This window comes from Copadichromis virginalis, linkage group LG16, assembly GCF_057382275.1.
Source record: "Copadichromis virginalis isolate Kocher_CV1m ecotype Utaka linkage group LG16, C_Virginalis_male_GT1.1, whole genome shotgun sequence".
In the NCBI taxonomy this organism is placed as follows: domain Eukaryota; kingdom Metazoa; phylum Chordata; class Actinopteri; order Cichliformes; family Cichlidae; genus Copadichromis; species Copadichromis virginalis.
Window position 1 is genome coordinate 32,651,863 of NC_140633.1, and position 25,539 is coordinate 32,677,401.

Consider the following 25,539-nt stretch of genomic DNA (forward strand, 5'->3'; position numbering starts at 1 on the left):
CTTCGCTCTCGCTCTGCAGGCCTACTTGTTGTTCCTAGAGTATTTAAAAGTAGAATCAGTCATAGGGGGTCATATGATTGTTGGGCTTCTCTCTGTATCTACTGTACAATACAAAGCACCTTGAGGCGACTTTTGTTGTGATTTGGCGCTATATAAATAAAATTGAATTGAATTGAATTAAGTTGAGAGACCTTGGAGGGCTGCAGCCTGTCCCGGGTGTGGTAGGGTGGGTGGTAGGATACATCCTGTACAGGCTGCCAGTCTGTGGCTGGGCTAACACAAATAAAGGCCAGAGAACCATTCACAGTTATCCATTCACACCTACCATTCACCATGAAGTCATGCCAGAACCATGGCAGAACCCAGAACCATGGTGATCTAATGAGCACTGTGCAGCACCATGAGGCCCCTGAGCAAACTAATACTGAAACTAATAAAAACTAAGCACTTTTAAAGAATGAAAACTAAACTATGAAGTGCACAAAAAAAGCTCTGGAAACGAAACATCTTATTCACCAGGATACTATAATTAGGGGCCTTGCCCCTTTGACTGATAGGTGGATGATGACACAGGTGGCTGTTGCTGCTAGCTGTCTGCTAGACTTCATCTTAGCTAATTCGGGTCCCGAACTGGACCTCTGGACCATGTTTGTTATGTTATTCATGTTATTCAAAATATCTGACTAATAATGTGTCTGCTGTGCGGTTAATTGTACTAACAGACCATCCAAGAAGTCTGACCTCGAGTTTTAGTGGAACATCTGAGATTTCATTTGTTACTAATCACTAATGAGCATGTATCTGTGTCTGTGTATTTCAGCTGGCATGGTTAACATGCTAGTTAACATGCTAACATGCTGGCTAGCATTCGCCAATAAATTAGCTCTTCACCCTCTCAACCAAAACACTGAGGCTCCAAAATTGGTAGTTCAAAGCCAATATCCTTCAAGTTCCTGGACCTGTTCAGTTCAGTTCATTTTTATTTCAAACACGTGTAGGGTTGCCAACTCCCTGAAAAATAAATAAGGGACACCTCGTGGCCAGGGCCGGGCAACCCAGTTGTCTTCACCCTTCCCAGTGTGGTAGCTCTTTTTTTGTGTGTGAAATTATTTTTTAACCATTTGACTTGAACTTGATTTAAGCAGATGCATATTCTTTGTGATATGACCATATGGGAAACAAATGATCATTTAGCCATTTATTTTTAGCTCACAATGACAACATTAACACAGTAAAACAGGTCTCTTTCTTAAACAGAAGCCTGTCATGCTTAACTTTTGAGAATATAAGTAAATCTTTCTTTAAAAGAACTCTGTCCTACTTAACTTAAAATTATATAAATTAATAGAAAGCAATAGAATGAAAAATATTCTTGTAACAGTGCACATTTAGTGCATTTAGTACAGTTGGCTTCAGTTGAGGTATTATTTCAGCTTTTCTAATGCTAATCAGCTGCTCCTGTTTGTAAACCCACTTGTTCCCATGATTACGCATCTTAACTCATCATCATTATTCATCTATGTATTACTTTTATGTATTAGTGATCTATTTGTTGTAATCATCTATCCTTGCAGTTGTTTATTACACAAAATAAATTATATTATTACACTTCTGGCCACATAGCCCTGATATTCACTGCACATGCCCATATTAACCTTAACCAGAGGGTTTAAAAAAAACAAACCAGTGTTTACATACCATATCTGCTTCTGCCATGGCCTGGCGGACAAAAAATTGGTAAAGGGTTCCCCGAGCTTTCATGCCCCTCATGTTCTTCATGTGCCCACCAATAGAAGCATGCCTATGGAAAAAGTGCGCCAGCACACAGTGCAGTGCGCTTTATAGTGCACTTTTCTAGCCAGGTGTTTTCCTTTTCCCATTCCTCCCTGTACTTTTGCAGCCTTTTTTTTTCTTTCTCTGAGCGAACAAACATTGCTGCTCTAATGCTGGGCTCACACTGTGCGATTTTTGGCCCATTTTGAGCCGATTTTTGAGTCGTGCGACCGATTTGGTGATCAGCCCGATTTTGGCCTTCATCGTGCGTCGTGTAGTATACGTGGGGTAACGAGAAGCGATTAACACCTCACGACCAGCTCCCGATCATCAATCGCTCGTGAGGGTGTCACCGCAGCTGCTCACGCGCAAACACGTAAACGTCGGTGAAAAAGACGTTGCAGCACAGCTGTGCAGCGTGTGATCTGGACACAAGCGATGGAGGCACAACTTGTAGAACTTTGGAAAGCTCATCCGAGCCTTTTCCATGTGGCATCACAAAATTATCACGACCACAACAACCGTGAAAATAGTTGGATTTACATTGCTGCTCAATCACAGCTGCCTGATCATGTTTTTCATTAGCAATTTAGCAAAGTTGATGTGGTGGTGTGTCTGTGTGAGTGAAAGACAGAGAGAGCGAGCGACAGATTTTCTGTTATAACCTTCATTTTATGGACGCACAGTGTGTCGTCCGAGACTTGCACCGCAGTCTCGGCGTTTGTTTCCCTGTTGGCCATGCTTGTTGTTGTGGTCATCGGTTGTCTTCCGGTATTTTCTCCGTAAGCGACCTTTCCTCAACCAATGAGATGAGCGGTAATCTGACTTGTCATACTCGAATTGTCATAAGTGTGCTGTCAGCTCATTGGTCACAAAGCAGGAGAGGGGCTGGGAATTATGTTTTCAAACAAAGTGTTAATTCCATTAAAAGTTATAGACTACTTTTGATTCTCACTGTATTACGGGACAAAGTGCGTCCCTTATTAGCTCAATACGGGACGTGTACTTTTGTTTCTAAATACGGGACGATTCCGTTTTTTAAGGGACGGTTGGCAACCCTAAACACGTGCCTTCACAATCATTACAAAATATCATTCCATTCTTTTGTTTGAAAGGGAGTAGGCAGAAGCATACACTTATTAGTCCCTACCCCCTCAACTTTTACCTCTCATTGATTTATTTTTCTTTTAGCCTTAAATTAAACAAACAACATAAGAAGCAAAAGTAAAGCAAAGACAAAACAAAAAACAAACAAATAAACAAGTCCCACCACAGTATAGTTACTTTCATTTAAATAAGGACTGAGTGGTAACGTTTGCAGATTCACTAATTATGAGATAAACAAACTAAAACGCTATTACAAACAACATTAACACCCTGGGTTAACTCTGTTTTCTTCATTCTTATATTTGTTAAAAATTTGTTTTTTGTATTTCATTTTAAACTGGTTTATGTTGTTACTTTTTAAAATTTCTTCTATTAGACTGTTCCATAATTTAACTCCTGCTATAGACCCAGCAGGAGGGTCTATAGAACTGTTTTAAGTTTTAGTCTATTCGAGTGTTGATGTTTATGTTTAAGTTCTTTAGGTTAGCTAAGTTCATTTGTCTATTAGATTCCCTTTGTGTTTTTCTACCCCTGTATTTAAGTTTCCCTCACCCTTTATGTGTTTCATGCTGTGTGTCTTATGTTGTCAAGTTCGTATTGCCATGTCTGCGTGTCATGTTTCCTGTTTTATTTTGAAGATCTGTGTCCTATGACAGTGTAGTCGGCTTTGCTTCCTTTGTCTCTTTATGTCAGATTAGTGTCAGCTGTTCCCCATGTGTTTCCACTTCCCCTATCACCCTTGTGTGTATTTAATCTGTGTGTTTCTGTTCATTGATGGTCAGGTCGTCTGTTGTTCTTCGTGCCATGTTTCAGATATTGCTGTATCCACGTCAGGTTTCATGTTTTGGTTTTTTTATGTCTATATTTAGTTTCCCCAGTTTAGGTTATTGTTTAGCTTCACCTCTGCCTTTTATATTGTAATATTTTACCAGTCTTAATAAACGGCTCGCTTTCTGTAAACATTCAAATTTTGTTCCACATTCATTCGTGTCTGCATTTTGGGTCCTCTTCGTCATTCCATACAGTCTGCCTCTGCCAGACTGTGACAACATGTTACTAGTCTATGGTTTCCACAAACTTCTGAAGCAAACTGATCAATGGGGCGATCGTGGCTCAAGAGTTGGGAGTTCGCCTTGTAATCGGAAGGTTGCCGGTTCGAGCCCCGGCTTGGACAGTCTCAGTCGTTGTGTCCTTGGGCAAGACACTTCACCCGTTGCCTACTGGTGGTGGTCAGAGTGCCCGGTGGCGCCAGTGTCCGGCAGCCTCACCTCTGTCAGTGCGCCCCAGGGTGGCTGTGGCTACAATGTAGCTTGCCATCACCAGTGTGTGAATGGGTGGATGACTGGATATGTAAAGCGCTTTGGGGTCCTTAGGGACTAGTAAAGCGCTATATAAATACAGGCCATTTACCAATTCTTATTTGCTATGTGCACGGTCATATCTACAAAACCGTCTCTGATTTCATTAGCCTGCTGCTATGTTGCAGAGATGTTGTGAGGGGGATTACTAGAACTTTTTCTTTCTTGTTGTAGCTAACAAGTTGGAAATAAAGTTGATGATCAGTTTAAGAAAAGAGGCATTGCAGAGCACTGTAGGACACCCTGAGTGACTCCCTTCATTTCAGTTAAGGATGACTGTCATTTAAATTCATTGTTTAATATATTCAATGAGAACTGAATAGCCATTAAGGACATTAATATGAAAAGCTAGGCTCTCCTGTTATTGAGATGTACAGCAAACATATGGTTTGGGATGCACTGAATATTATACAGGATAAACAGCAGCTTGATAAGCATACCAAAGCCTGTTTATTATGCCAGGCAGTGATTAATAAGGTGATGTGTTTCGACTGTAATTGACCCAGTTAATGAGACCCTTGTTTTGTGGTTTCCTCCCCCGTAACCAACTGTGAGGGTGCTCAAAACAAGTGCCAAAAACTCCCATCTCTGCCAAATGAAATTGGCTTATTAATTCCAATTATACTGATCATTGAACACTCAAATGAAAAATGAAGACGTTTCAACTTGACTAATTGGCCCCAGGAGTGAGCGTATGTTAGGGTATCTGTGTGTGTCTATATGTATACGTGTGTATATGCGTGTGTTTTGTTGGGGTGAGGGTGAATGCGAGGGAGGAAGAAAGATATAAATGACTGTAGGACAGAGAGGGAACTTTTCAGTTGCTGGATTACAGCAGAGATTACAGTAGAGATGGTGCTGGAAGCAGGGAGTGTTTGAATGGGACTCTCATCCAACCTCTTAATAAAATCATTAAACTAATCAGGCTATTCATTAAACTCAGGGTCAGTGTTTTCAAACCACAGTTCCTCTGATCTCCAAGCTGAAAGCGTCCATCAGGAAACAACCACTCCACAGGTGAATGGCATAATGCAGGTAAGCCAGACCTACCTGTAAGAAGAACGGACAGTCCTCACAGGGCTCAGGATTACTGTAGAAAACAGCTGCAGACAACTCTGTACAAACAAGAGGTCACACATTACTCCAGTTTTGGCTTCTCTTCATTGGTTGCCTGTAAATTTTAGGGTTCATTTTAAAATTTTAGTTGTAACTTTTAGAGCTCTGCACGGTGAAGCTCCCCAGTATATCTCTGACCTGTTGAAACCTCATGCTTCATCCCGAGCACTTAGGTCTTCAGGTCAAAGGCTACTGGTGGTCCCACGTACTAGGTTTAAAACACGTGGGGATTGGGCTTTTCAGGCACTGGCACCTAGGCTGTGGAACTCTCTGCTGTTGTCTTTACGCTGTCTAGACTCTACTGATTCCTTTAAAAAGCAGCTGAAGACATTTTTATACAAACAGGCTTTTAATTAATTTTAACTTGTATGTCTGATCTTATTGTAAAGCACTTTGTGATTTTTATCTGTGAAATGTGCTATATAAATAAATTTTAATTACTTACTTACTTACTCTTCTGTCTCCAGTCTCCTTTAGAGTTGTAAAGAGAAACACTCTCCGGGTTCTTTGATTTACTTATAGTCCCTACACAAAATATCAAAATGTTGGCCATCTCATCAAAGTTACAAGTCTTCTAGGATAAAAAATGATTGGAAAGATTAACGAAACCATATTATTTATATTTTGTGAAACTAAAGTTGCATCTGCCAGAATTAGCAGTCTCTTGTCAGATCATAACTCCATTGGCTTCTGCTTATCTAGGGCCCAAGGAGCCATTGGCACCTGACCTCAACCCCCATTATGTGTTACTTTTACACTGTTGGCCTCTCCATCACATATTAACCCCTTTTGCCTCATGTTAGGTCAAATAAAGCAGCCAAACATGAAACAGGATTACCATTAGTGCCTCAAAACTAGAAGGTTGTGCACTTGATGATGCTTTTCTGACCAGCTGTAGGTTCAGGTGTAGGTCTGTAATGGACTAGTGAACCATCCAGAGTTTTTGTGCGTACCTCAGCCAATTACCTGTCACTTGGATACCAATGCTAACAAAGTCATTCACATGTCCATAAAGTCTGGTCCTCAGTCCAGGGGTGTCCCAGCTAATTTGTCTTCAGGAAGTTTATCTGCTGCTGCCCTTGGTGGGCTGTATCAGCCTTCAATCTGGTCTTTGGATTGCCTCTGTATTCCTTCGGTAGCTTCTGCCAGCAGTGAAATTAATAATAGCAAGTCCTCCATAACAACAGCAGCCATGTTTGACACATGAGGTCATGTTTTGGCTCACAAGCTGTTCCTTTTTATTCTCCATACTTCCCTCTTCCCTTCATTAAGCGCTTTTACAGGAAAGATTTCTGGGGACTCCCTGAGGGTAACTGCCCACTCCACAGCTCTGAGAACTACACCCTTTCAAGTCTTTTTTTGCTTTGGATTCAAACAAGGTTTGCCAAGCAAAACAACAACAATAAGACAGAAGACGGTCGATGCAGATCTATCAACGCACAGTCGGTGTGGCCTTTCATTTCCTGTTTTCCATTTCATTTTCTGTATTTTCTCTCCTCATCAATTCACTGTTGGATCAACCTAAACTGTCTTTTGTGTCTGCCTATGTTAACGTGTTAAGCTGCAGGATTATTTGAGAGGTGTCCTTGTGTTTTGCATTTTGTTTGGCTTGTTTTCCCCAACTAATCAGGAGGTCATCAGTCAGATTCCCAGCATCAGATTTTCTAATCCACATGTTGACACCTCAGTGGGAAACGTATAGAAGCTGCTCCCAATGAATACACCTGTGTGTGCGTGTGTGCACTTCAATATTCTCAAATGTGTACAGGATAAAGCATCATATGAATGAGGGGATGGGTCTTATGGTATAAAATCCCACTGGGTCCACAGTAAGAACAAAGACAGTGTTACATAAGTAGCAGCCTGTTTATTCATCGACATCACTTTTGTTGGTAGACCAATTAATACCGTCTTATTTTAAATCTCTTTATGTATTGTTATTGTGAGCCATAGGTATGGTTTCGGGGTTTACACTTGAACCATATATGTTAAAGATCCCTTGCTTAAGCATCTGGGGGCCATAAGTTAGTCTGCTGGTCCCAATCTCAGGTAAATATGAGGGTTGTGTTAGGAAGTGCCTCCAGCATAAAATCTGTCCCAGATCAAACATGGATCCATTTGCTGTGACAACCCCTTGGAAAATAAAGCAGCTGAATGTAGCGTCTTCTTCTATACATGTGACATTCACTTACATGCTTCAAGCAACTCCAAGTTGTTGTAAATTGATAATTTACCATTAAGAGATGAAAACAACACCCAAGAAAGATTGTACAGCCAAGTGTCCAAATACTTCCTTGAAATCTGAAAGCTGTTGAAGGTTGTCTCTCCCACACAGTTCTTTCTATGTTTATATAAAGTGACTTAAATTAAAGCTGAGACTTCTCACATTTAATTGAATGTGTTAGAGCACAGGGTGAAAAGGACAAAAAGTGTAAAAAGAACTTTTTTTCTTAGGTCTTTTACTAACGACTCCAATTCAGTAACACACAGTTTTACAGTCTGGGGACTCGTGATAGACGTCTTTTACTCCCCAGAGGTTTCCTACTCCAACTGTTAGATAGCATCTTCTCTCTAGGCTCTTCCTACTCTTACTCGCTGTCTTTAGTGTGGCTTTAGCACGACTTGAGAGTCCATTTTGGGATTGTTTTTCAAACTTTTGTGTGACAGAAATGAATATTAACTTATATTCAGTTAAAGTTTTCACACTGCAGATATGTGACAAGCGCTGTTTATGTTTGGAAAAACGCACCGTCCCGCCCCTGCTGTCGCCTCAATGTCTGATAAGACATTCACAGCGTGCGTGCTGCATTTACACGAATAAATCCTCCATCACTTCACTTCATTGTGCTCTGTTTGGGAAAAAAAGTATTGAATAAAATGAGCTCTGAGGAGCGTGCGCTTTCACAGTTAGCAAAAATACACTGCATATTTATGTGTAGTATAATTTAAAATGTTGAAGTTTACATTAGTAATATTTAAGCGGGATCCAAATAAATCATTCTAGTAGTTGGAGAAACCTTCCAGCAGGGAGAATGAAGTCAGATTTTTAATGCCGCTCCTCTTCTGCTGCACCGTCAAACTCTGCAGACCTCTGAGGTAATAAAACAGCTGTCAGGCTGCTGCCACACCTGAGTGTCTTAGCTTCAAGTAGGGTCAAACTGTACAGGGTGACCTCACTTAGTATAATGAATGTTTGTATAGCTCGTAAAGCACTGGAGATGAGGGGATATCCAACCTCTGAGACAATTTTGCCCACATTGCACGTCTGTGATCCTGCTCTGTACTAGGGAATGGTGACTTTAGTGGTAAAATGACAATTGTAACAACACATTTTGGAGTGATACATTTCTGCTCATGTGACCAGTTTGTTCTCTCAGCTGTAGTTCAACACCCGCTGTGAACTTGTGCGGTGATTCGGGGTGCAGCGGTGGTGAAGCTTCGACCCCACAGCAAGAAACATCACAGAGAAGCTATTCACGGCGACAGACAGCGAGGCAACGTGTGGGGCTGTTTATTTAGTTTTGGGGTTGGGACACCCATGTTCACATCCACATGTGAACATAGGTAAATACACACATGCAGACCATGCTTACACAGTGCTATTGAGCCTCAGCTGCACAGTGTTTGCAGGCTGCTGTCAGAGAAAGAGGGGACTGTTTAAAGAGTTCGCCTGCACAGTGTGCATTTCTGTGATTCATTAAGTAGGCAAATTTGTCATTTTCAAATCTGAGAACTTGTGAATGAACACATTTCTTAGCTGTACATTTCTGTCACCATAAAAAAATTCTTAAAAAGACAAAAACCAAAGACAAAATAGCCAAATAATAGTGAGCTGGGCACCAGCAACAGTTGAAAAGACCTTGAAAAAGAAAGGTTCACAGCTGTTTAACGAAATTAGTGAGCCTTTTTCAGGAGCTCTGAACCATATCACATTATGTTCAGGCCTTTTATCTAGATTTTTATTATTATTATTATTAGTAGTAGTAGTAGTAGTACTATTCTGGATCATGAGGAAATCATTTTGAAATGCAAACATTCAGCATAACAGATCCCAGCTTCAACAAGGGGTCATTTTGTGTACTACCCTCTAAAATAATGGATACAGTTCTACTATGCTCACTAAAGGGCTTAATATGGTACAAACCTTTTGATGAAGTTAGTTTAGTTGCTACAGTCTCAGATTTAGGATGCAGATAGTTTTTAGCTAAAGTAAGACAAACTGTCTTTTCTTAGAACTGTCAAAATGTTCTTCTCTTTTGAAAAATTGGTTGCTATTTCAGTTTTTTATCTTTATAGTTATAAATATTAAATGCTCAAATCTCTGGGTTAAACTGAGTGGATGTCAACAGATTAGTTTTCACAGCAGCTACGATTAAAGAAAGTACCTTTAAAAATTTGAAATTATTAAGCTTGACAATGATGCTGTCTGAGGTGGAAATTTGGCATTGCCCTCTTTCAGTTATCCACAGGACAAAGGCTAATCAAATATCATAAAGGTAAACTGATTAAACATTTGAAATTAATAATTAAGAAAAGTTTTCAAATTGCATTTGGCTCATTTGTGTGTGTGTACAGCATTTCATCTCTCACACGCAGACCTGGCCAGTTCAAGATGAACTGCAGAATTTCAGGTTCATCAAATGCTGATGTTTTCGCCACGCTGGCAGAATCTCACAGACTGCTTTTCAAATCAAGCCTCATTCATGCTTTTGGGCTTTCCGGTGGCTCTGTTAAAAGATTTCCCTTTGTGTATGATAAACAGTGTTGGGAAGATTAGATTTAAAATGTATTCCACTGAAGATTACAGAATACATGGTCCAAAATGTAATTGTAACGTATTTTGTTAAGTTACTCAAAGACAGTAATGTACTGTATTTTCCGCACTATAAGGCGCTCTTAAAATCATTTAATTTTCTCAAAAATCGAAAGTGCGCCTTATAATCTGGTGCGTCTGGTTGTGCTTACTGACATCGAACCAATTGTATGTGGTACACGGCGCTCAAAAATCTGTCAAATGTTTTAGTACGACTTTGGTAAGCTACGAAGCCGCACCGCTTGTTGGATTGTCAGAGCATTACGGATACTGTAGTCAGGAGCTTCGCAGAGTAATTTGGGTCGAAAACTGTCCGCTTCAGGTCCCAAAGTCAAACAAACACTGCCGCGTCACCGAAAGTTAAAAACTGTCTAAATTCTCTAATCTTTTTTTTTTTTTTTTTTTGTCCTGTTTGGATCTTTAGCCATCAGAATTGTTGTCTTAAGGCCAAGAAAGATGCCAAGCGGATTTATTTTACCAAGTGGATCATCATGGCCTTGCCATATTGGTCCATTTGATTGACCTTTATTATAAGTATGAATTTATTTTATTTTCAGTTGCTACAAACGGGACAGACATGACTGGGGGATGGACAGGGAGAAAGAATGAAAGAAAGAGAGGGAGAGAAAGAAAACCAAAGGGGAGAAGAGACGGTGAGAAGGGGGAGAAGAGAGAAAAAAAAATTCTCTAATCTTTAATAAAATGATCAGTGTTGCACCAAAGTGCTTTGGGTTCCTTGGGGACTAAGTAAAGCGCTATACAAATACAGGCCATTTACCAATCTGACTGAGAGATTTCTGAAAAAGTTCAAACGTACAGCTCTGCTATCACTTCCAACATAAATGAAGACAGAAAACTAAACAGCAGTGACTTTTGTAGGTAGGGCTGTTTGATATAATGATATATATCGGATGACGATATAAAAACCTCTATCGTTTCATTTTACGCTATCGTTTGTTTCGTGGTGTAGCAAAATAAACTGTTTACGGCAATATTTTTTCATCGTTTTGATGGTCACTGTAGTGGCTGTATTAATTTCTTAAAGTTCTCTTCTGTTATATGTAATATAACCACACTACAGACGGACAAGCGCCTGGTTTTATACGTTGTCGTTAGCAACAACGACGGTAAACCACCGCTTGTTTTTTTGATTTTCCACATAAACCTTTCACAATAAAGCTCAAGATCCTGTTGAGACTTTTCAAAATAAACTGAATCACATGAAAGAGTATGCAGAGTATTTACGGATGAGAAGCAAAAAAGAGCTGTCATGTGCTAAAGAATAAACCTTAGACTCAAACGTTAGAACAGGCTTTTCCCCGCAGCACACTGTGTAATAAATACTCACAAAGAAAACGGCGGCCGTTACAATTTATCTCTAAAAATGTATCCTTTCATGCATCGGTTAAAACACTCGACTCCAGGTACATGACGCCCAGCTGGAAACACTTCACGCAAGTCAAGCTGGCCGAGATTCACAGAATTTACAGAAAATGTTAAATTTTTTTGATTTATTTTGTTATTTGGACGATAGATGCCTTATATCGGGATATGAGATTTTGGTCATATCGCACAGCCCTATTTGTAGGGTTACTGAAGTTGGGCTAGCTGGTAATATAATCATGTGCTACGTGATCACTAGCGACACAGCTATGTTAGCATAACATAAACACAGTGAAGCTGGAGGATGAATGCTAACTTTTTTCCACTCTATAAAAGTTAACATGAGGGTTCCCGATGGTTAGGGACAAATGCAATCACATGGCAGGATGCTGTAAACGGACCAAACTTCAGTTGGAAGAACAACTGAGAAAATCTGTCCACAATACGAGGTTAGTCATTAATATACTGCAAAAACACGGGAATAGTATTTCGCGTAATGCACCTTATAATCCGGTGCACCTTATGTTCTGAAAAATACGGTATTCTGAATACTTTGGATAATTTAATATATTATCATGCTTTTTACGACTACATGAATGTACTATTGCTGCGTGATTTATTAATATCACTGAAGGCTACTCACCATACCAATACCAACGACATTTTTAAATCTCAATATAAAATGTGTAACAGTAGGGTGGACATTAGGTAAGGCTGCACTTTTTGTAGTGATCTCATTTAGAAAATGATTATTGTCTGTTAATAATCATGTGGAACTACACATGATGGATAGCATTAATAACCTATAGCTGCAAATAATCCAGCATGTTAATACGTGGAGATCCTGAAGGCTTGTTCAATCGGTTCAATTCTCTTCCAAACCCCAGCTGTCTACTGCCAGTTTTGAGTCTTTACTAAAATAAAAATAAAAGCACGAAAATTTGCTTTGAAGACGAGAAATGACTGCAAGTGATCGCAGACCTGGTCCCCTTTGAAGCAACCATTTCGTGATCACAAGTTCATTGCAAACAGTCACAGTAATCTCCACAGTCTCCAACCTCTGTTTACCCAACCGTGACTGCGGCCTAATATCACGTGAAAGGCGCCTAGCCGAGAAGTAAGGCTCAGTTTCGCATGTTTGTCCCGTCCCATCACTGGCAGTGTTTGCTATGTCACATTAAAGTGGGCTTAGAACTTAACAGAGCTATGTCCTTTTGAGATCTGAGCCCAGGATCTGCTTGCTGTGAGCTAACAGTGCTACCGCTGAGCAGACGCTACCACATACTTGCCTGCTGAACCTTTATGGAGGTGTCATTTATTGCAGAACTGTTGCATCAAAACTGTTTGAGTTTGAACAGTCAGAAGCACCACAGAGAAGCTGTTCAGTTAAGTCACTGTCGGAGAAAGATTTATTTTTTTACACCACAAACTTCAAGTCTTCCAACAATAAAGACAATTTGCTGTACGAAAAAATGTCTCGTTGCGAAAATGAAACATCAGTATGACTCTCCGTGAAATCTATGCTTCTATTTAGTCCTAATGAAATCTCCTTGTTCATCTGCATACAGTGAGCCTTCATTATACGTTCAACCTGATTTGTCTCTGTTTTGTTTTCTGCATCTCTGCCCTCAGGCATCTGTTGCATCTCATTCCTCCCCCTCCTACATCAGTCAGTCCTGAAAATAATTGGCAAGTTTGATCGACAGAGAAAATAATAAACATTACTGCAACAATGATGAGGATCCTCCGCCACTACCATTAATATGATGATTCTGTTGTTCTCGCAGCCTCAGACATATAATCTTAAAGCCTCATACTGTATGTGGGTGTGTAGAATATGATTATAGGCTTTCATTATACACATAAATAGAAGAGGGAGAGCCAGAGCAAGAGGAGGAGGAAGAGGAGCGCTGCCTCAGCAGACCGCTGAATGATGAAGGAAATACCAAACAGCATTAATGCTTATAAGACCAGAAAGAGGGCCAAGAAATAGAAACAGACATATTAGCAGAGAGGCAAAGAAAAGACAGAGAGAGGGAAGAGAAGGCGTTAAGGGAGCAGTAATCCACTTGTCACATGCAGAGATGTCAACCAAAGTGACTTCTCCACACAGCTAGGGATAAATCCATTTATTCTGCTAATAGCTGCTCTTATCAACCACTGACTCACTGGAAAAGCACAATGTAATTTTCCTAATGCAGAAACAACTGCTTATACACTGTCAGCGCTGAACTTGGCCACCTCCAGACTTCATTGCTGGAGCTGGTGTGAAACTCTGGGCTGGGAACCAGTTTGAAGATGGGCACAGGCATCATTTTTTGGTAATTTGGTTTTCTAATCAAGTTTGCTTTAGTGATACATGGAAATAAGGAAAAAACTTCCAGGTTTACTATTATATCCTTCTTAGTGGTATTTAAACTACTGTTTAAGCAACTATACATGCTTTCCTGTAAGTCCGACCCTGTGTGACCTTTCAATGAATTTGAGCTAGACAAAAAAAGAGCTTCAGTTTATAGTTAATCTCAAGAGATATAAGCTATTAATTGCTTGTTTTTACTTTTTAAAGAGAGATTGTGTTTGTGTTAGCACATTTGATACATTTCAAACTAGAAAAGGTTCAATAATTCAATGTAAAAATGTAAATGCACCTGAAATAAGTTTTTCCACCAAACAGGGTTGAGTTCATTTTGTGTTGTGTTTCTCTGACAGTAACTTCTTTCTTCTGCACTTTTTGTCAATGATTAGATATTTGATGCTGCAAAGCTGGTGGATTCTGTCAGCTGTGATTGGCAGCTGCTCTGAATAAGGTAAGAAAAGACATCATGAAGTCAACTAGAACATGAACAGACTGTTTCTTTCCTGTTTTGTCATCCGTTACTGCCAAGTGGACGAGCCTCAGCTGGTGACATCAGTGTAATTACCGTCTTAGTAATGTGTGTGTAAGGCTACAATTTAGTCTTAATGCAGGACTATGAAGCAATCTTAAGAGCACAAACATAGTGTAAATACAGTATAAAAGGCAGAGGTAACTTCCTGGTGGGAAAAGTCAAGCTAACACAGCGGCAGGGGGCGACTACTCTGCTGGAGAAAACGGCCCTCAGATCCCTGATCTGTGACCTCAGGAAAAAGATTTCTGTTAACCTTTTGGGCTCAGTTGCTACTTTCAGGTAGTACAATTAAAACTTTAAGAATTTTTTTAAGTTATGGTCATTCTCAGAAAGATTATCCAGGCTAAATCATGTAGCATGCACTGTCCTGAGTTTCTCGCTCATCACATCAACTTTTAAAACACCAAGATGGCAACAGTGAAAATAGTTGGATTCATCGTTGGAATCGCTGTGTGATGTGTTGGCTGGGAAAGCAGTGTACTAAAGCTGATAGGTAGATAGTTGGCGAAACACAAACAGTTCATCGTATTTTCATCAGGAAATTCATAAGCATGCAGCACGCATCCACAACAACCCGCAGTCGCTGTCTAGGCAAGGCAAGGCAAGGCAAGTTTATTTGTATAGCACAATTCAACAACAAGGTGATTCAAAGTGCTTTACAGAGACATTAGAAACAAGAACAAATAAAAAGCATGATTTAAAATTGATTAAAACAAGCAAATAAACTAACTAACTAATTAACAAACAAACAAACAAACAACAGTATATAAAATCAAAACAGATTAAATCAGAACAGTAGATAAAATCAGTAGTTAAATGTAAGTTTTGAAATTTAAGCTTAAAGTGTGGATTTGGTGCTTTATTCAAATGCAGCTGAGAACAGGTGAGTCTTCAACCTGGATTTAAATAAACTGAGTGTTTCAGCTGATCTGAGGCTTTCTGGGAGTTTGTTCCAGATATAAGGAGCATAAAAGCTGAATGCAGCTTCTCCATGTCTGGTTCTGACTCTGGGAACTGATAAAAGACCGGATCCAGATGACCTGAGGGATCTGGATGGTTCATACTGGGTCAGGAGGTCATTGATGTATTTTGGTCCTAAACCATTCAGAGCTTTATAGGCCAGCATCAGAACTTTAAAGTCTATCCTCTGACGGACAGGCAGCCAGTGTAAGGACCTCAGAGCTGGACTGATGTGGTCCACTTTTTTGGTCTTAGTGAGGACTCGAGCAGCAGAGTTCTGAATGAGCTGTAGTTGTCTGACTGATTTTTTAGGTAGACCTGTAAAGATGCTGTTACAGTAATCAAGCCTACTAAAGATGAATGCATGGACTAGTTTTTCCAGGTCCTGTTGAGACATCAGATCTTTTATCCTTGATATATTCTTGAGGTGATAGTAAGCTGACTTTGTTATTGTCTTAATGTGTTTTTCTAAGTTTAGGTCTGCATCCATCACTACACCCAAATTTCTCGCCTGGTTTGTGGTTTTTAGATGTATAGATTGAAGTTCTCTGGTGACCTGTAATCTTTTTTCTTTGGCGCCAAAGACTATTACCTCAGTTTTGTTTTTGTTTAGCTGGAGAAAATTGTGGCACAACCAGTCATTGATTTCCTCAATGCATTTACCAAGAGCCTGTACAGGGCCTCGGTCTCCTGGTGACATTGTGATATCTACATAAGCTAAATTGGTATGAGTTGACATTTGCTGCCATTTTCATGATTTCTCTTCACTTTGCTCAGTGGGTTGTTATCTTTGTCCTTTTATCTTTCATCATTTTAGCCTCTGGCACATGTCACATATCAAAACACCTGCATCCAAACATGGTAAATGGACTTAAATAGGCCTTTCATACTCTAAGTGAGCACTCAAAGCACTTTCTATATTTGGGGTTCAATAGTTTGTTCAAGGGCACTTCAACTGAAAGAGCCACGGATCAAACCGTTGACCCTCCTATCAGCACATCACCCACTTTACCTCCTGAGCCGCAGTTGCCCGTATGAAGAACATGAAGAGACGGATACACCAGCTGACAACAAAACAATTTTGGAGTTTGGGATTTGAGATAATTCAAGACCTGTGCAGGTCACAGTTTCCATATCTTATTTTAGCAGGACACCACTGCTCAGAGTGCATCCCAAATGCTGCAGAAACTTGTTCTGAATGCCAGCTTGTTGTCCATGTTTTTTCCGCATGTACTCTGTCTTCACTCTGCTGTAAATATTCATGAAGGGGGCAAAGCTTGCTGATCAGCATGGGCTGCTCTTGCTTTTTCTCGTCAGGTTTTCTCCAGGACAGAGAAAACTCTTCGTGAATATTAAACTAGACAAGAAAATGATATTTGTAGTGTGAGTTTTTTCATTCTAATTATGCAGAAATATGAAACACTGGGAAGTGAGAAGGCTGTAAGAAGTTTAATGTGATGTCAGCTTCCATTTACCTGTAGAGAAAAGAAAAACTGACCTTCACACTTTAATGAAGAACATCAGCTGTCATAGAGCATTGAGGGTATTACCTGGTGTTTTTTACCATGCAGAAGTATAACTTTGAGCTGCACAGAGGCAAAAAAAAGTAAAAACTATGCACATGATTCTTTCAACAAGCACTTAATTTGAAGGAGGAATGGCTCACCACAAGTACTCTGTCATGTTTATAGTACAACGTATGAAGAGAAAAATTGTGGTTGAGCACACATCCTGAATGTCTTCAGAGGAGCCGAACAAAAGCTAAAGTCAGCAATTCAGGCATGGATTGCTGATGGATGAGCCCCATGTCAGCCCGAAAACTTTTCTCTGCCTCACTTTCTTCAATAAAGTATATTAGAGACTGGTAAATGACTATAGGGGCATTCTTTTCATGAAGCACTGTATATTTAATACAACATCATAAAGATGTGTGTTACGGAGTATAGCATGGTGGGAAAGGACGGAGAGAAACCCCCCCCCCTAAGTTTTGTTGGTTTTGTTTTTGAGTTTGTTTTGGATTAATTGCATGTTTTTGTGTTTATTTACGGTTGTTGCACCTGTGTGGGAGGGGAGATTTTACTCTAGCCCAGCTGCCAGTGAGGCGGAGTTGAATACAGGGAGCGGCTGATTGGAGTTCCTCTTTATAAAGGGGAGAGGAAGCAGGAAGTGTTGTTGTTGTTTTTAGTAGGACCTCGGTGAAGCAGGAGAGCCCCGGAGATCCAGGACAAAGTGTGCGCATTTTTAATAGAAAGGATTTTTTTTTTAGCCTGGCCTGGTTTTTGCTTTTAACGAAACGGAGGACGTGGAAAGGAGGACGTATTCCTATGGAGCTGTGAGAGGACGTGCTGGAAAAGAGAGGACGTGCTGGAAAAGAGAGGACGTGCTGGAAAAGAGAGGACGTGCTGGATAAAAAGGGACGTGTTGGAAAAGAGGAAAACGAGCACTAGACTGGAGACCTCCTGCGCCCTGATAAGAAGAACTGGACCAGCTCGGGGAAGTTTAACTGCCGGGAGGTAATGTGGAGACCCAGCCTCGAACAAAGTTAAAGCCTGAAAAGGTGGGTGGCAAACCTGTTTTAGGGAGCTGCAGGATTGATACGGTTGGTTGCGTGTTCGTGCAGTGACCCTCTCTCCCCTGTTTGTAACTAGGCGAAGAACTCGGACCGCGGTGGTCTTTGGGCTTTGGATCCCTGGCCGGGGTTGTCTTCAGCCGGTAGTTTGCCTAGAGGAAGAACAAATAAATTTTGTGTAACCCATTGCAGTGTGTGCGTGGTGGTTTGTTGCTGGTCCCTACTAGAATTCCTATTCTTTTTGCACGGAGGCTCTCTTAACAGACCTCCCGTAACATTTGGCGTTTGTCGACAGGATTTGTGACCAGTATACAAACCTACCTGCCTTAGACTGATTAATATGGCGGATGAGTTATCTGAAACCAGGAATATGGCGTCACCATTTTTTATCGGTGCGCCCTGGGTACCAAAATTTTGTGGGCTTAATACGAATTATGAAGATTGGGAGAGTCAAATTAGCGCAATGCTCCGTGCTCAAAAGTGGTCGATAGAACAGCAATGTGATTTTGTATTGAGTGCATTAGGAGGAGAATCACGACGTGAAATTCTTATTCTGGAACAAGCGGAGCGGGATACGCCAGATAAAATCTTTCTTCAGCTTAAAGAACTGTATGGGGACAAAACAGCCGTGGGTACCCTGCGTGCCATGTTTTATGAATGTAGACAAAGGACAGAAGAGCCTATTAGAAAGTTCACGTTACGCTTAAGGGAGTTGGGCCATCGCCTGCAGACAAAAGAGCCACAAGGGTTTCGGCGGGCTGACCTGCACCTGCGTGATCAGTTTGTCTTGGGTCTTAGGGAGGGTGAGATACAGCGTGATCTGCGGCATTTATTAAGGCACGATCCTGACCTCTCATTTGAACAGGTGCGTAAAGAGGCTCTGCAATTGGAAGCGGATGCGCTGTATGGCGTACATGAGGACTCCGCTTGTGCTGTAGTAAGAGGGGATTTAAAGTGGCAGGATACTCTGAATTGGAGAGATAAGTTTAAAGTGGAGATCCTTGCAGAAATGAAGGAGCAAATTATGGATCTCAAAAATACTCTTCAGGAGGAGCTGAGGGAATTTGTCCGACCAGCACCAATGCCACGGACGTTTTCAGCTCCTAGAGGTGAGCGAGAAAGGTGGAACCTTAGTTCCCCTCAATATAGGGGAGGTGTTGAAGTGTCCGAGCCACCCCCGGTGACAAAGCAAACCCCACGGTTAGTGGAGCGACCACGGCACAAGTGGGATGAGCATGGGCAGCCTATTTGTAGTAGGTGTGGAGTTAGTGGACACATGGCAAGAGAGTGTCGGGGCACTTCATCTCAGATGGCTTTAAACGAGTAAATCCAGTCGCTATGGGCCAGGTGATTGGAAAGGATGATAGTGGTCCAACTCAGTTAAACCACCCTCAATTTTTAGGGGCATGCCGTCAAGTAGAAGTATTCATTGATGGTAAAGAAGTGACATTTTTGCTGGATACTGGGTCTAATGTAACATTAATGCCACAAGCCTGTTTTAGGAGATTGTTTGGTGAACAGGAGCCGGGGAAAGAGAGTGATCTTAATTGGCTAAAGCTGAAGGCCGCGAATGGATTGGCTATTCCTTACGTGGGCTATGTGTTAGCTGAAGTACAGGAGGGAGACATTACCCTGAAAGATATGGGAATTGTGATTTCAAAGGACGACCCCAATAATTCTAATGCATTACCTATATTAGGTATGAACATCATCGTTCCATGTTGGGATGTGTTTTTTTTGAAACCTCAGACGCAGACCCAGACCAGGCCTGTTGGCTCGACTGTAGACGCTCAACAAGCGTGGGCATCTGCTTTTCAGGACTGTCAAAGAATTCAGGCAGCTGTCCCCGTACCACAAGTAGGGACCCTGCGACCCGCTTACCGCCACCCGGTGAAGATCCCTGAGCACAGTGAGCAGGTGATTTGGGCTAGGGCCCCACAGACACTGAGGAAAGGACAATGTATCTTGGTGGAGCCATTGGAAGGGCCTAGTACAGTTGCCGTTGCTCGATCGCTAGGAACTGTCTATAGAGGCCGGGTCCCCATCAAAGTAAGGAATCTCAATCCTTTTCCTATTACGTTACGACGTTATGAGGCCCTGGCTACATTCTCCACGGAAAATGTCGACATTCAGGAACCTTTTGAAGTCACGTTTGAGCAAACCAGGCCAGGCATCGTTGAAGTGGGTGTATCCCAGGTGAGCTCGGAACCATCTGGTAAAGCTCCTCACATTGAAGTTATGACACAAGGGCGGTCGAATCTCTCTATGGAGGAGCAGGAAAAGTTAAATGGTCTCTTGAGGAAGTGGGGCGATGTGTTTGCTGCCGACGAAGAGGATTATGGCCACACAGATGTAATTACGCACTCTATTCCGACAGGTATGGCACCTCCTATTAGAGAGCGGTATAGGCCAATCCCCCCTAAAATGTATCAGGAAGTGCGAGAATTGCTGAATAATATGATTCGATCAGGGGTGGTGCGAGAGAGTACAAGTCCCTGGGCAGCACCCATTGTCCTGGTAAGGAAAAAGAATGGGGAATTGAGATTTTGTGTGGATTACCGCAAGTTGAATGCAGTGACACATAAAGACGCCCATCCATTACCTAGAATTGAAGAGACCTTGACGATGCTGACTAAATCAAAATACTACTCCACCCTTGATCTAGCAAGTGGGTATTGGCAAGTGAAAGTTTCTGAAGCTGACAGGGAAAAAACTGCATTTTGTACTCCTTTTGGCTTGTATGAGTTTGAAAGAATGCCTTTTGGATTGTGTAATGCTCCAGCAACATTTCAAAGGTTGATGCAGAGTTGTTTGGGAAGTCAAATCACAGAGTCCGCTTTTGTCTATCTGGATGATGTGATAGTATATTCACCGGATTTTGACAGCCACCTAGAACATCTGCAGGCAGTGTTTGCAAGATTGAAGAGCTATGGGCTGAAGTTGCGACCTGATAAATGTGTTCTTTTCCAGCAACAGGTGAAGTTCCTGGGTCACCTGGTGAACAGTGAGGGTGTGGCTCCGGACCCTGATAAGATTGCCGCTGTACAGAAGTGGCCGGCCCCGCAGACTATTCATCAGGTGCGTTCCTTCTTGGGCTTTGCCGGTTATTATCGGCGGTTCATTGCAGGGTTTGCGGGTGTTGCTAGGCCTCTTAACTCGCTGCTAGTGGGAGTACCGAAGAATAAAAAACAGAATATCCCCATAAATTGGGATGAGGATTGTCAGCAGTCCTTTGATCTTCTGAAGCAGAAATTGTTCGAGGCTCCTATTTTAGCTTTTGCTGATTTCAGATTACCCTTCCGGCTTTATACGGATGCCAGTAAAGTGGGCCTTGGTGCAGTACTGTCTCAAGTACAAGATGGGAAGGAATGTGTGATAGCCTATGCTAGCAGAAGCTTAGCACCCGCCGAAAGGGATGATGCAAACTATAGCTCCTTTAAACTGGAGCTGCTCGCTTTGAAGTGGGCGGTGACTGAGAAATTTAAAGATTATCTATGGGGGTCTCTGTTCACAGTTTATACTGATAATAATCCATTGGTCCATTTATCGACTGCAAAAGTGGGCGCAGTGGAACAACGGTGGGTAGCCCAGCTCGCAAATTATCAATTTGATATTAAGTATCGGCCTGGCCAGGAAAATGTGAATGCTGATGTTCTGTCTAGAATGCCATTGCAGGTGCAACCCCAGGATTTGGTGCCTCCACAGAGTGTGGACGAAAAAGCATGGGTTCAGGCTGTGAACATCGATTGGGATCCAGGATGCTGGCAAGGCTTACAAGAGCAGGACCCCACGCTGCATAGAGTGAGATACTACATGGCCCGAGGAAAGATGCCATCTGGGGAGGAAAGACGCCAGGAGCCTACTGCAGTCTTAAACTACATGAAACAATGGTCACGGCTGGAGTTGTTGGAGGGTGTTCTGGTCCGCAGGGGGGTGGATTCCAACACCTGTGAGGCGTACTACCAAATCCTTGTTCCTTTGGAGGAACAGCAACCAACATGGAAGGCTTTCCATGAAAGGAATGGTCATTTGGGGGTGGCAAAGACACTTTCGATGCTGCGCCGTAGTTTTTATTGGCTTCAAATGGAGAAGAGAGTGCGGGACTGGACAACATCCTGTGAACGGTGTGTACGTCATAAAGGTCGTGGTGACGGTCGGGCCCCACTTAGTCCTGTTCTTACACACGCACCTCTCCAAACCGTGGCAGTTGATTTCCTGACATTAGGTAGACCGGCAGACTCATATCAGTACATTTTGGTCGCCACTGATTTGTTTACAAAGTATGCTTGGGCAATACCTACCAGGGACCAGACCGCTGCAACTACAGCGAAGATGTTGTTGAGACATATTATTCAGCCAATTGGATGCCCAGAACAACTGCACTCGGATCAAGGTGCTAATTTCGAGTCCGCCCTCATAAAGGAGCTCTGTCAGTATTATAATTGTCGGAAAAGTCGAACTACTGCCTATCATCCTCAGGGAAATGGGGCCTGTGAACGTTTCAATCAGACATTAATAAATATGCTGTCCACCCTAGAGGAAGAGAGGCGGACTCGGTGGGTACAATGTTTGCCCGAACTGCTCCAGGCTTATAATAACTCTGTCCATGCGTCTACAGGTTACACCCCCCATTACCTGATGTTTGGATGGAATGCTCGTCTGCCAGGCGAGCTGTTTATGGGGACGAAGAGACCCATGGAGTCAACCACGACGCAGGAGTGGGTGAGGAGACATCATGAGCGCTTGAGGCTGGCATACCAGATGGTGGAAAAGAGCAGCCAGAAGGCTGCAGGCCGGATGAAGGACAGGTATGATGTTGGGGCTAGGGCAGCACCATTGCTCCCGGGGGAAAGGGTTCTAGTCCATACGACAAGAAGGGACGGACAGGGTAAACTGGCAGCACACTGGGAGGAAGAGATCCAAATTGTAGTTGGCCAGCCAAACCCTATGAACCCAGTCTACAGAGTTCGGCCAGAAGGTAAAGATGGGCCTGTTAGAGTGGTCCATCGTAATCGCCTGCGCATATGTACTTTCTTGCCTTCCGTCAATGATAAAACAGGAGGTGGCGCCTTAGAACCAGGAACGGCAGCTGCGCATGATATAGCGACAGCCTCAGACCAGTGGTTACTTCTATGGAGTATGGCACAGCAGATGCCAGGGCCAGGTCACTATCCGTCCTCCAACAAGTCCGCCCCTGCAACTCAGGAGGGTTTAAGGAGATCTGCCCGTGAAAATCTCGGGAAGCCCCCACCTCGATATACTTAGTAGAGTGCCCGAGGACGGGCTAGGAAAAAGTTGGGGTGGGTGTTACGGAGTATAGCATGGTGGGAAAGGACGGAGAGAAACCCCCCCCCCTAAGTTTTGTTGGTTTTGTTTTTGAGTTTGTTTTGGATTAATTGCATGTTTTTGTGTTTATTTACGGTTGTTGCACCTGTGTGGGAGGGGAGATTTTACTCTAGCCCAGCTGCCAGTGAGGCGGAGTTGAATACAGGGAGCGGCTGATTGGAGTTCCTCTTTATAAAGGGGAGAGGAAGCAGGAAGTGTTGTTGTTGTTTTTAGTAGGACCTCGGTGAAGCAGGAGAGCCCCGGAGATCCAGGACAAAGTGTGCGCATTTTTAATAGAAAGGATTTTTTTTTTAGCCTGGCCTGGTTTTTGCTTTTAACGAAACGGAGGACGTGGAAAGGAGGACGTATTCCTATGGAGCTGTGAGAGGACGTGCTGGAAAAGAGAGGACGTGCTGGAAAAGAGAGGACGTGCTGGAAAAGAGAGGACGTGCTGGATAAAAAGGGACGTGTTGGAAAAGAGGAAAACGAGCACTAGACTGGAGACCTCCTGCGCCCCGATAAGAAGAACTGGACCAGCTCGGGGAAGTTTAACTGCCGGGAGGTAATGTGGAGACCCAGCCTCGAACAAAGTTAAAGCCTGAAAAGGTGGGTGGCAAACCTGTTTTAGGGAGCTGCAGGATTGATACGGTTGGTTGCGTGTTCGTGCAGTGACCCTCTCTCCCCTGTTTGTAACTAGGCGAAGAACTCGGACCGCGGTGGTCTTTGGGCTTTGGATCCCTGGCCGGGGTTGTCTTCAGCCGGTAGTTTGCCTAGAGGAAGAACAAATAAATTTTGTGTAACCCATTGCAGTGTGTGCGTGGTGGTTTGTTGCTGGTCCCTACTAGAATTCCTATTCTTTTTGCACGGAGGCTCTCTTAACAGACCTCCCGTAACATGTGGACCGAAGCACGGCCCGAAGGCTCATCCAAACAGCATCTGTAATTAGCAAATCATACAAAGAAGCTGGTCCGTATTCTCCCAGTGAAACCAAAACTTCCTGCAATAAGTCGAGAATATTCTGGATCTTCTGGTGAGTTAGTGCTCAGAGATTTAAACAGTGGTTTGACCTGTTTAATTTTATCACCGCAAGTTTTATGTTTTGGAGGATTGATCCTAAAAAAGTGTAACTTTTTGCATTTACAAATGAAATATTCAGGAGAAACATGGATCTTAAACCTCTTCACTTCAGGCACAAATCGGTGTATCCACATAATTTATGAAGTATGTCAGTTCTGACTCTGCTGTTCCTGGACTGTTCTCCATAATGGACGTTTACCTCTGAGTGCTGCTGTGCTGCAGCTTCAACAGAGGATTTCTAACACAGACTCTGATCCCCAAGATATTTTAACCTCTCAACATCCTCCAGGTCATTCTAATTATGCAGAATTAGAATGACCTCATATATATATATATGAGTGTTATATTAATGTGCACCCCTCTTTATAATCAAACCGAAAGATACTGAGCTCAGTAAATGTTAAAAGGCAAGTGGTAAAACTGGACGGCCACATTTTAAAAGTCCTGTAATCTATCTAGGCTAATTTTCAAAAACTAGATGATTGATTATGATTATTTATGTTATCCATGTCTAGGGTGAAGCCCCCCAATCTCACCCTATGACAACGGGGATAGGGTGTAGCCCCCTGGGGCCTGATAGATGCATGGACAGTAAGGTTTTGCTGTTAAAACATTTTTTTATTTTGAAGAAACAAAAGGACAACATTTTAAAACTGGGTGGACATTGACCAACCCCAAAATGCTAAATGAGTCTCTAGCAGTGCTGGTCAAGTTACTTGAAAAAAGTAATCAGTAACTAATTAGTGATTAGTTACTGAGTAACTAAAAGTAATCAGTAACTGATTACTGATTACTTCACCCAAAAAGTAATCCTGTTACTTTACTGATTACTTATTATAAGTTATTAGTTACTTAGTTAGTTAGTTACTTTTTAAAAAGATGATTTACAGCCTGAATAGGTGATAAAGCGATAGATCTTTCAGCCCAGTTCTACTTTTTCTGCTTAATCCATCATATAAAATGTAATCAAATGAAAAAGTCTCTTTTTAAAATTTGTTTTATTATTTTTAATCTTTTAACTTTATGCATCAAGCAAACATTAAATTATATGCAACATTCTCTGACTGGAAGAAATTTGTTTAACATTTAAACCTATTTTCTGCACATTCCAGCACATAAAATATTTTTTGTGTGTTTACACTCACTCTTTCAAATAAATGCAAGTGAAAC

The 25,539-nt window shown here is 42.0% G+C and overlaps 1 protein-coding gene and 1 long non-coding RNA gene across 5 annotated transcripts; both read left to right on the forward strand.

The window, feature by feature from the left end:
* Nucleotides 1–17,873: 17,873 nt before the first annotated feature.
* On the forward strand, nucleotides 17,874–18,154 carry LOC146691148 (uncharacterized). Its single transcript, XR_014915543.1, has 2 exons — nucleotides 17,874–17,955; nucleotides 18,047–18,154. It is a non-coding gene; the product is annotated as an uncharacterized LOC146691148 (long non-coding RNA).
* A 656-nt stretch (nucleotides 18,155–18,810) lies between these two features.
* LOC146691149 (uncharacterized) lies at nucleotides 18,811–24,097 on the forward strand. Of its 4 annotated transcripts, XR_014915545.1 has the most exons (4): nucleotides 18,811–21,045; nucleotides 22,586–22,775; nucleotides 23,608–23,898; nucleotides 23,990–24,097. XR_014915545.1 is itself a non-coding variant. In XM_085434439.1 (2 exons), the coding sequence occupies exons 1-2, from the start codon at nucleotides 19,306–19,308 to the stop codon at nucleotides 22,604–22,606; spliced, it is 1,761 nt and encodes a 586-aa protein (XP_085290565.1). In that variant the 5' UTR covers nucleotides 18,811–19,305; the 3' UTR covers nucleotides 22,607–24,097. The 4 variants fall into 4 exon arrangements, 1 of the variants encoding a protein (XP_085290565.1); XR_014915544.1 differs by having other exon boundaries at nucleotides 22,586–23,898; XR_014915546.1 differs by lacking the exon at nucleotides 18,811–21,045 and adding an exon at nucleotides 21,234–22,091 and having other exon boundaries at nucleotides 22,586–23,898.
* The last annotated feature ends 1,442 nt before the right edge of the window (nucleotides 24,098–25,539 follow it).

What these genes read in the sequence shown, in the direction of transcription:
- LOC146691149 (XM_085434439.1), top strand. Translation starts at nt 19,306, where the DNA reads ATGGGCCAGGTGATTGGAAAGGATGATAGTGGTCCAACTCAGTTAAAC. An exon ending in CCCCGCAGACTATTCATCAG is followed by an intron (nt 21,046 to 22,585) that starts GTGCGTTCCTTC and finishes ATGCGTCTACAG; the next exon opens with GTTACACCCCCCATTACCTG.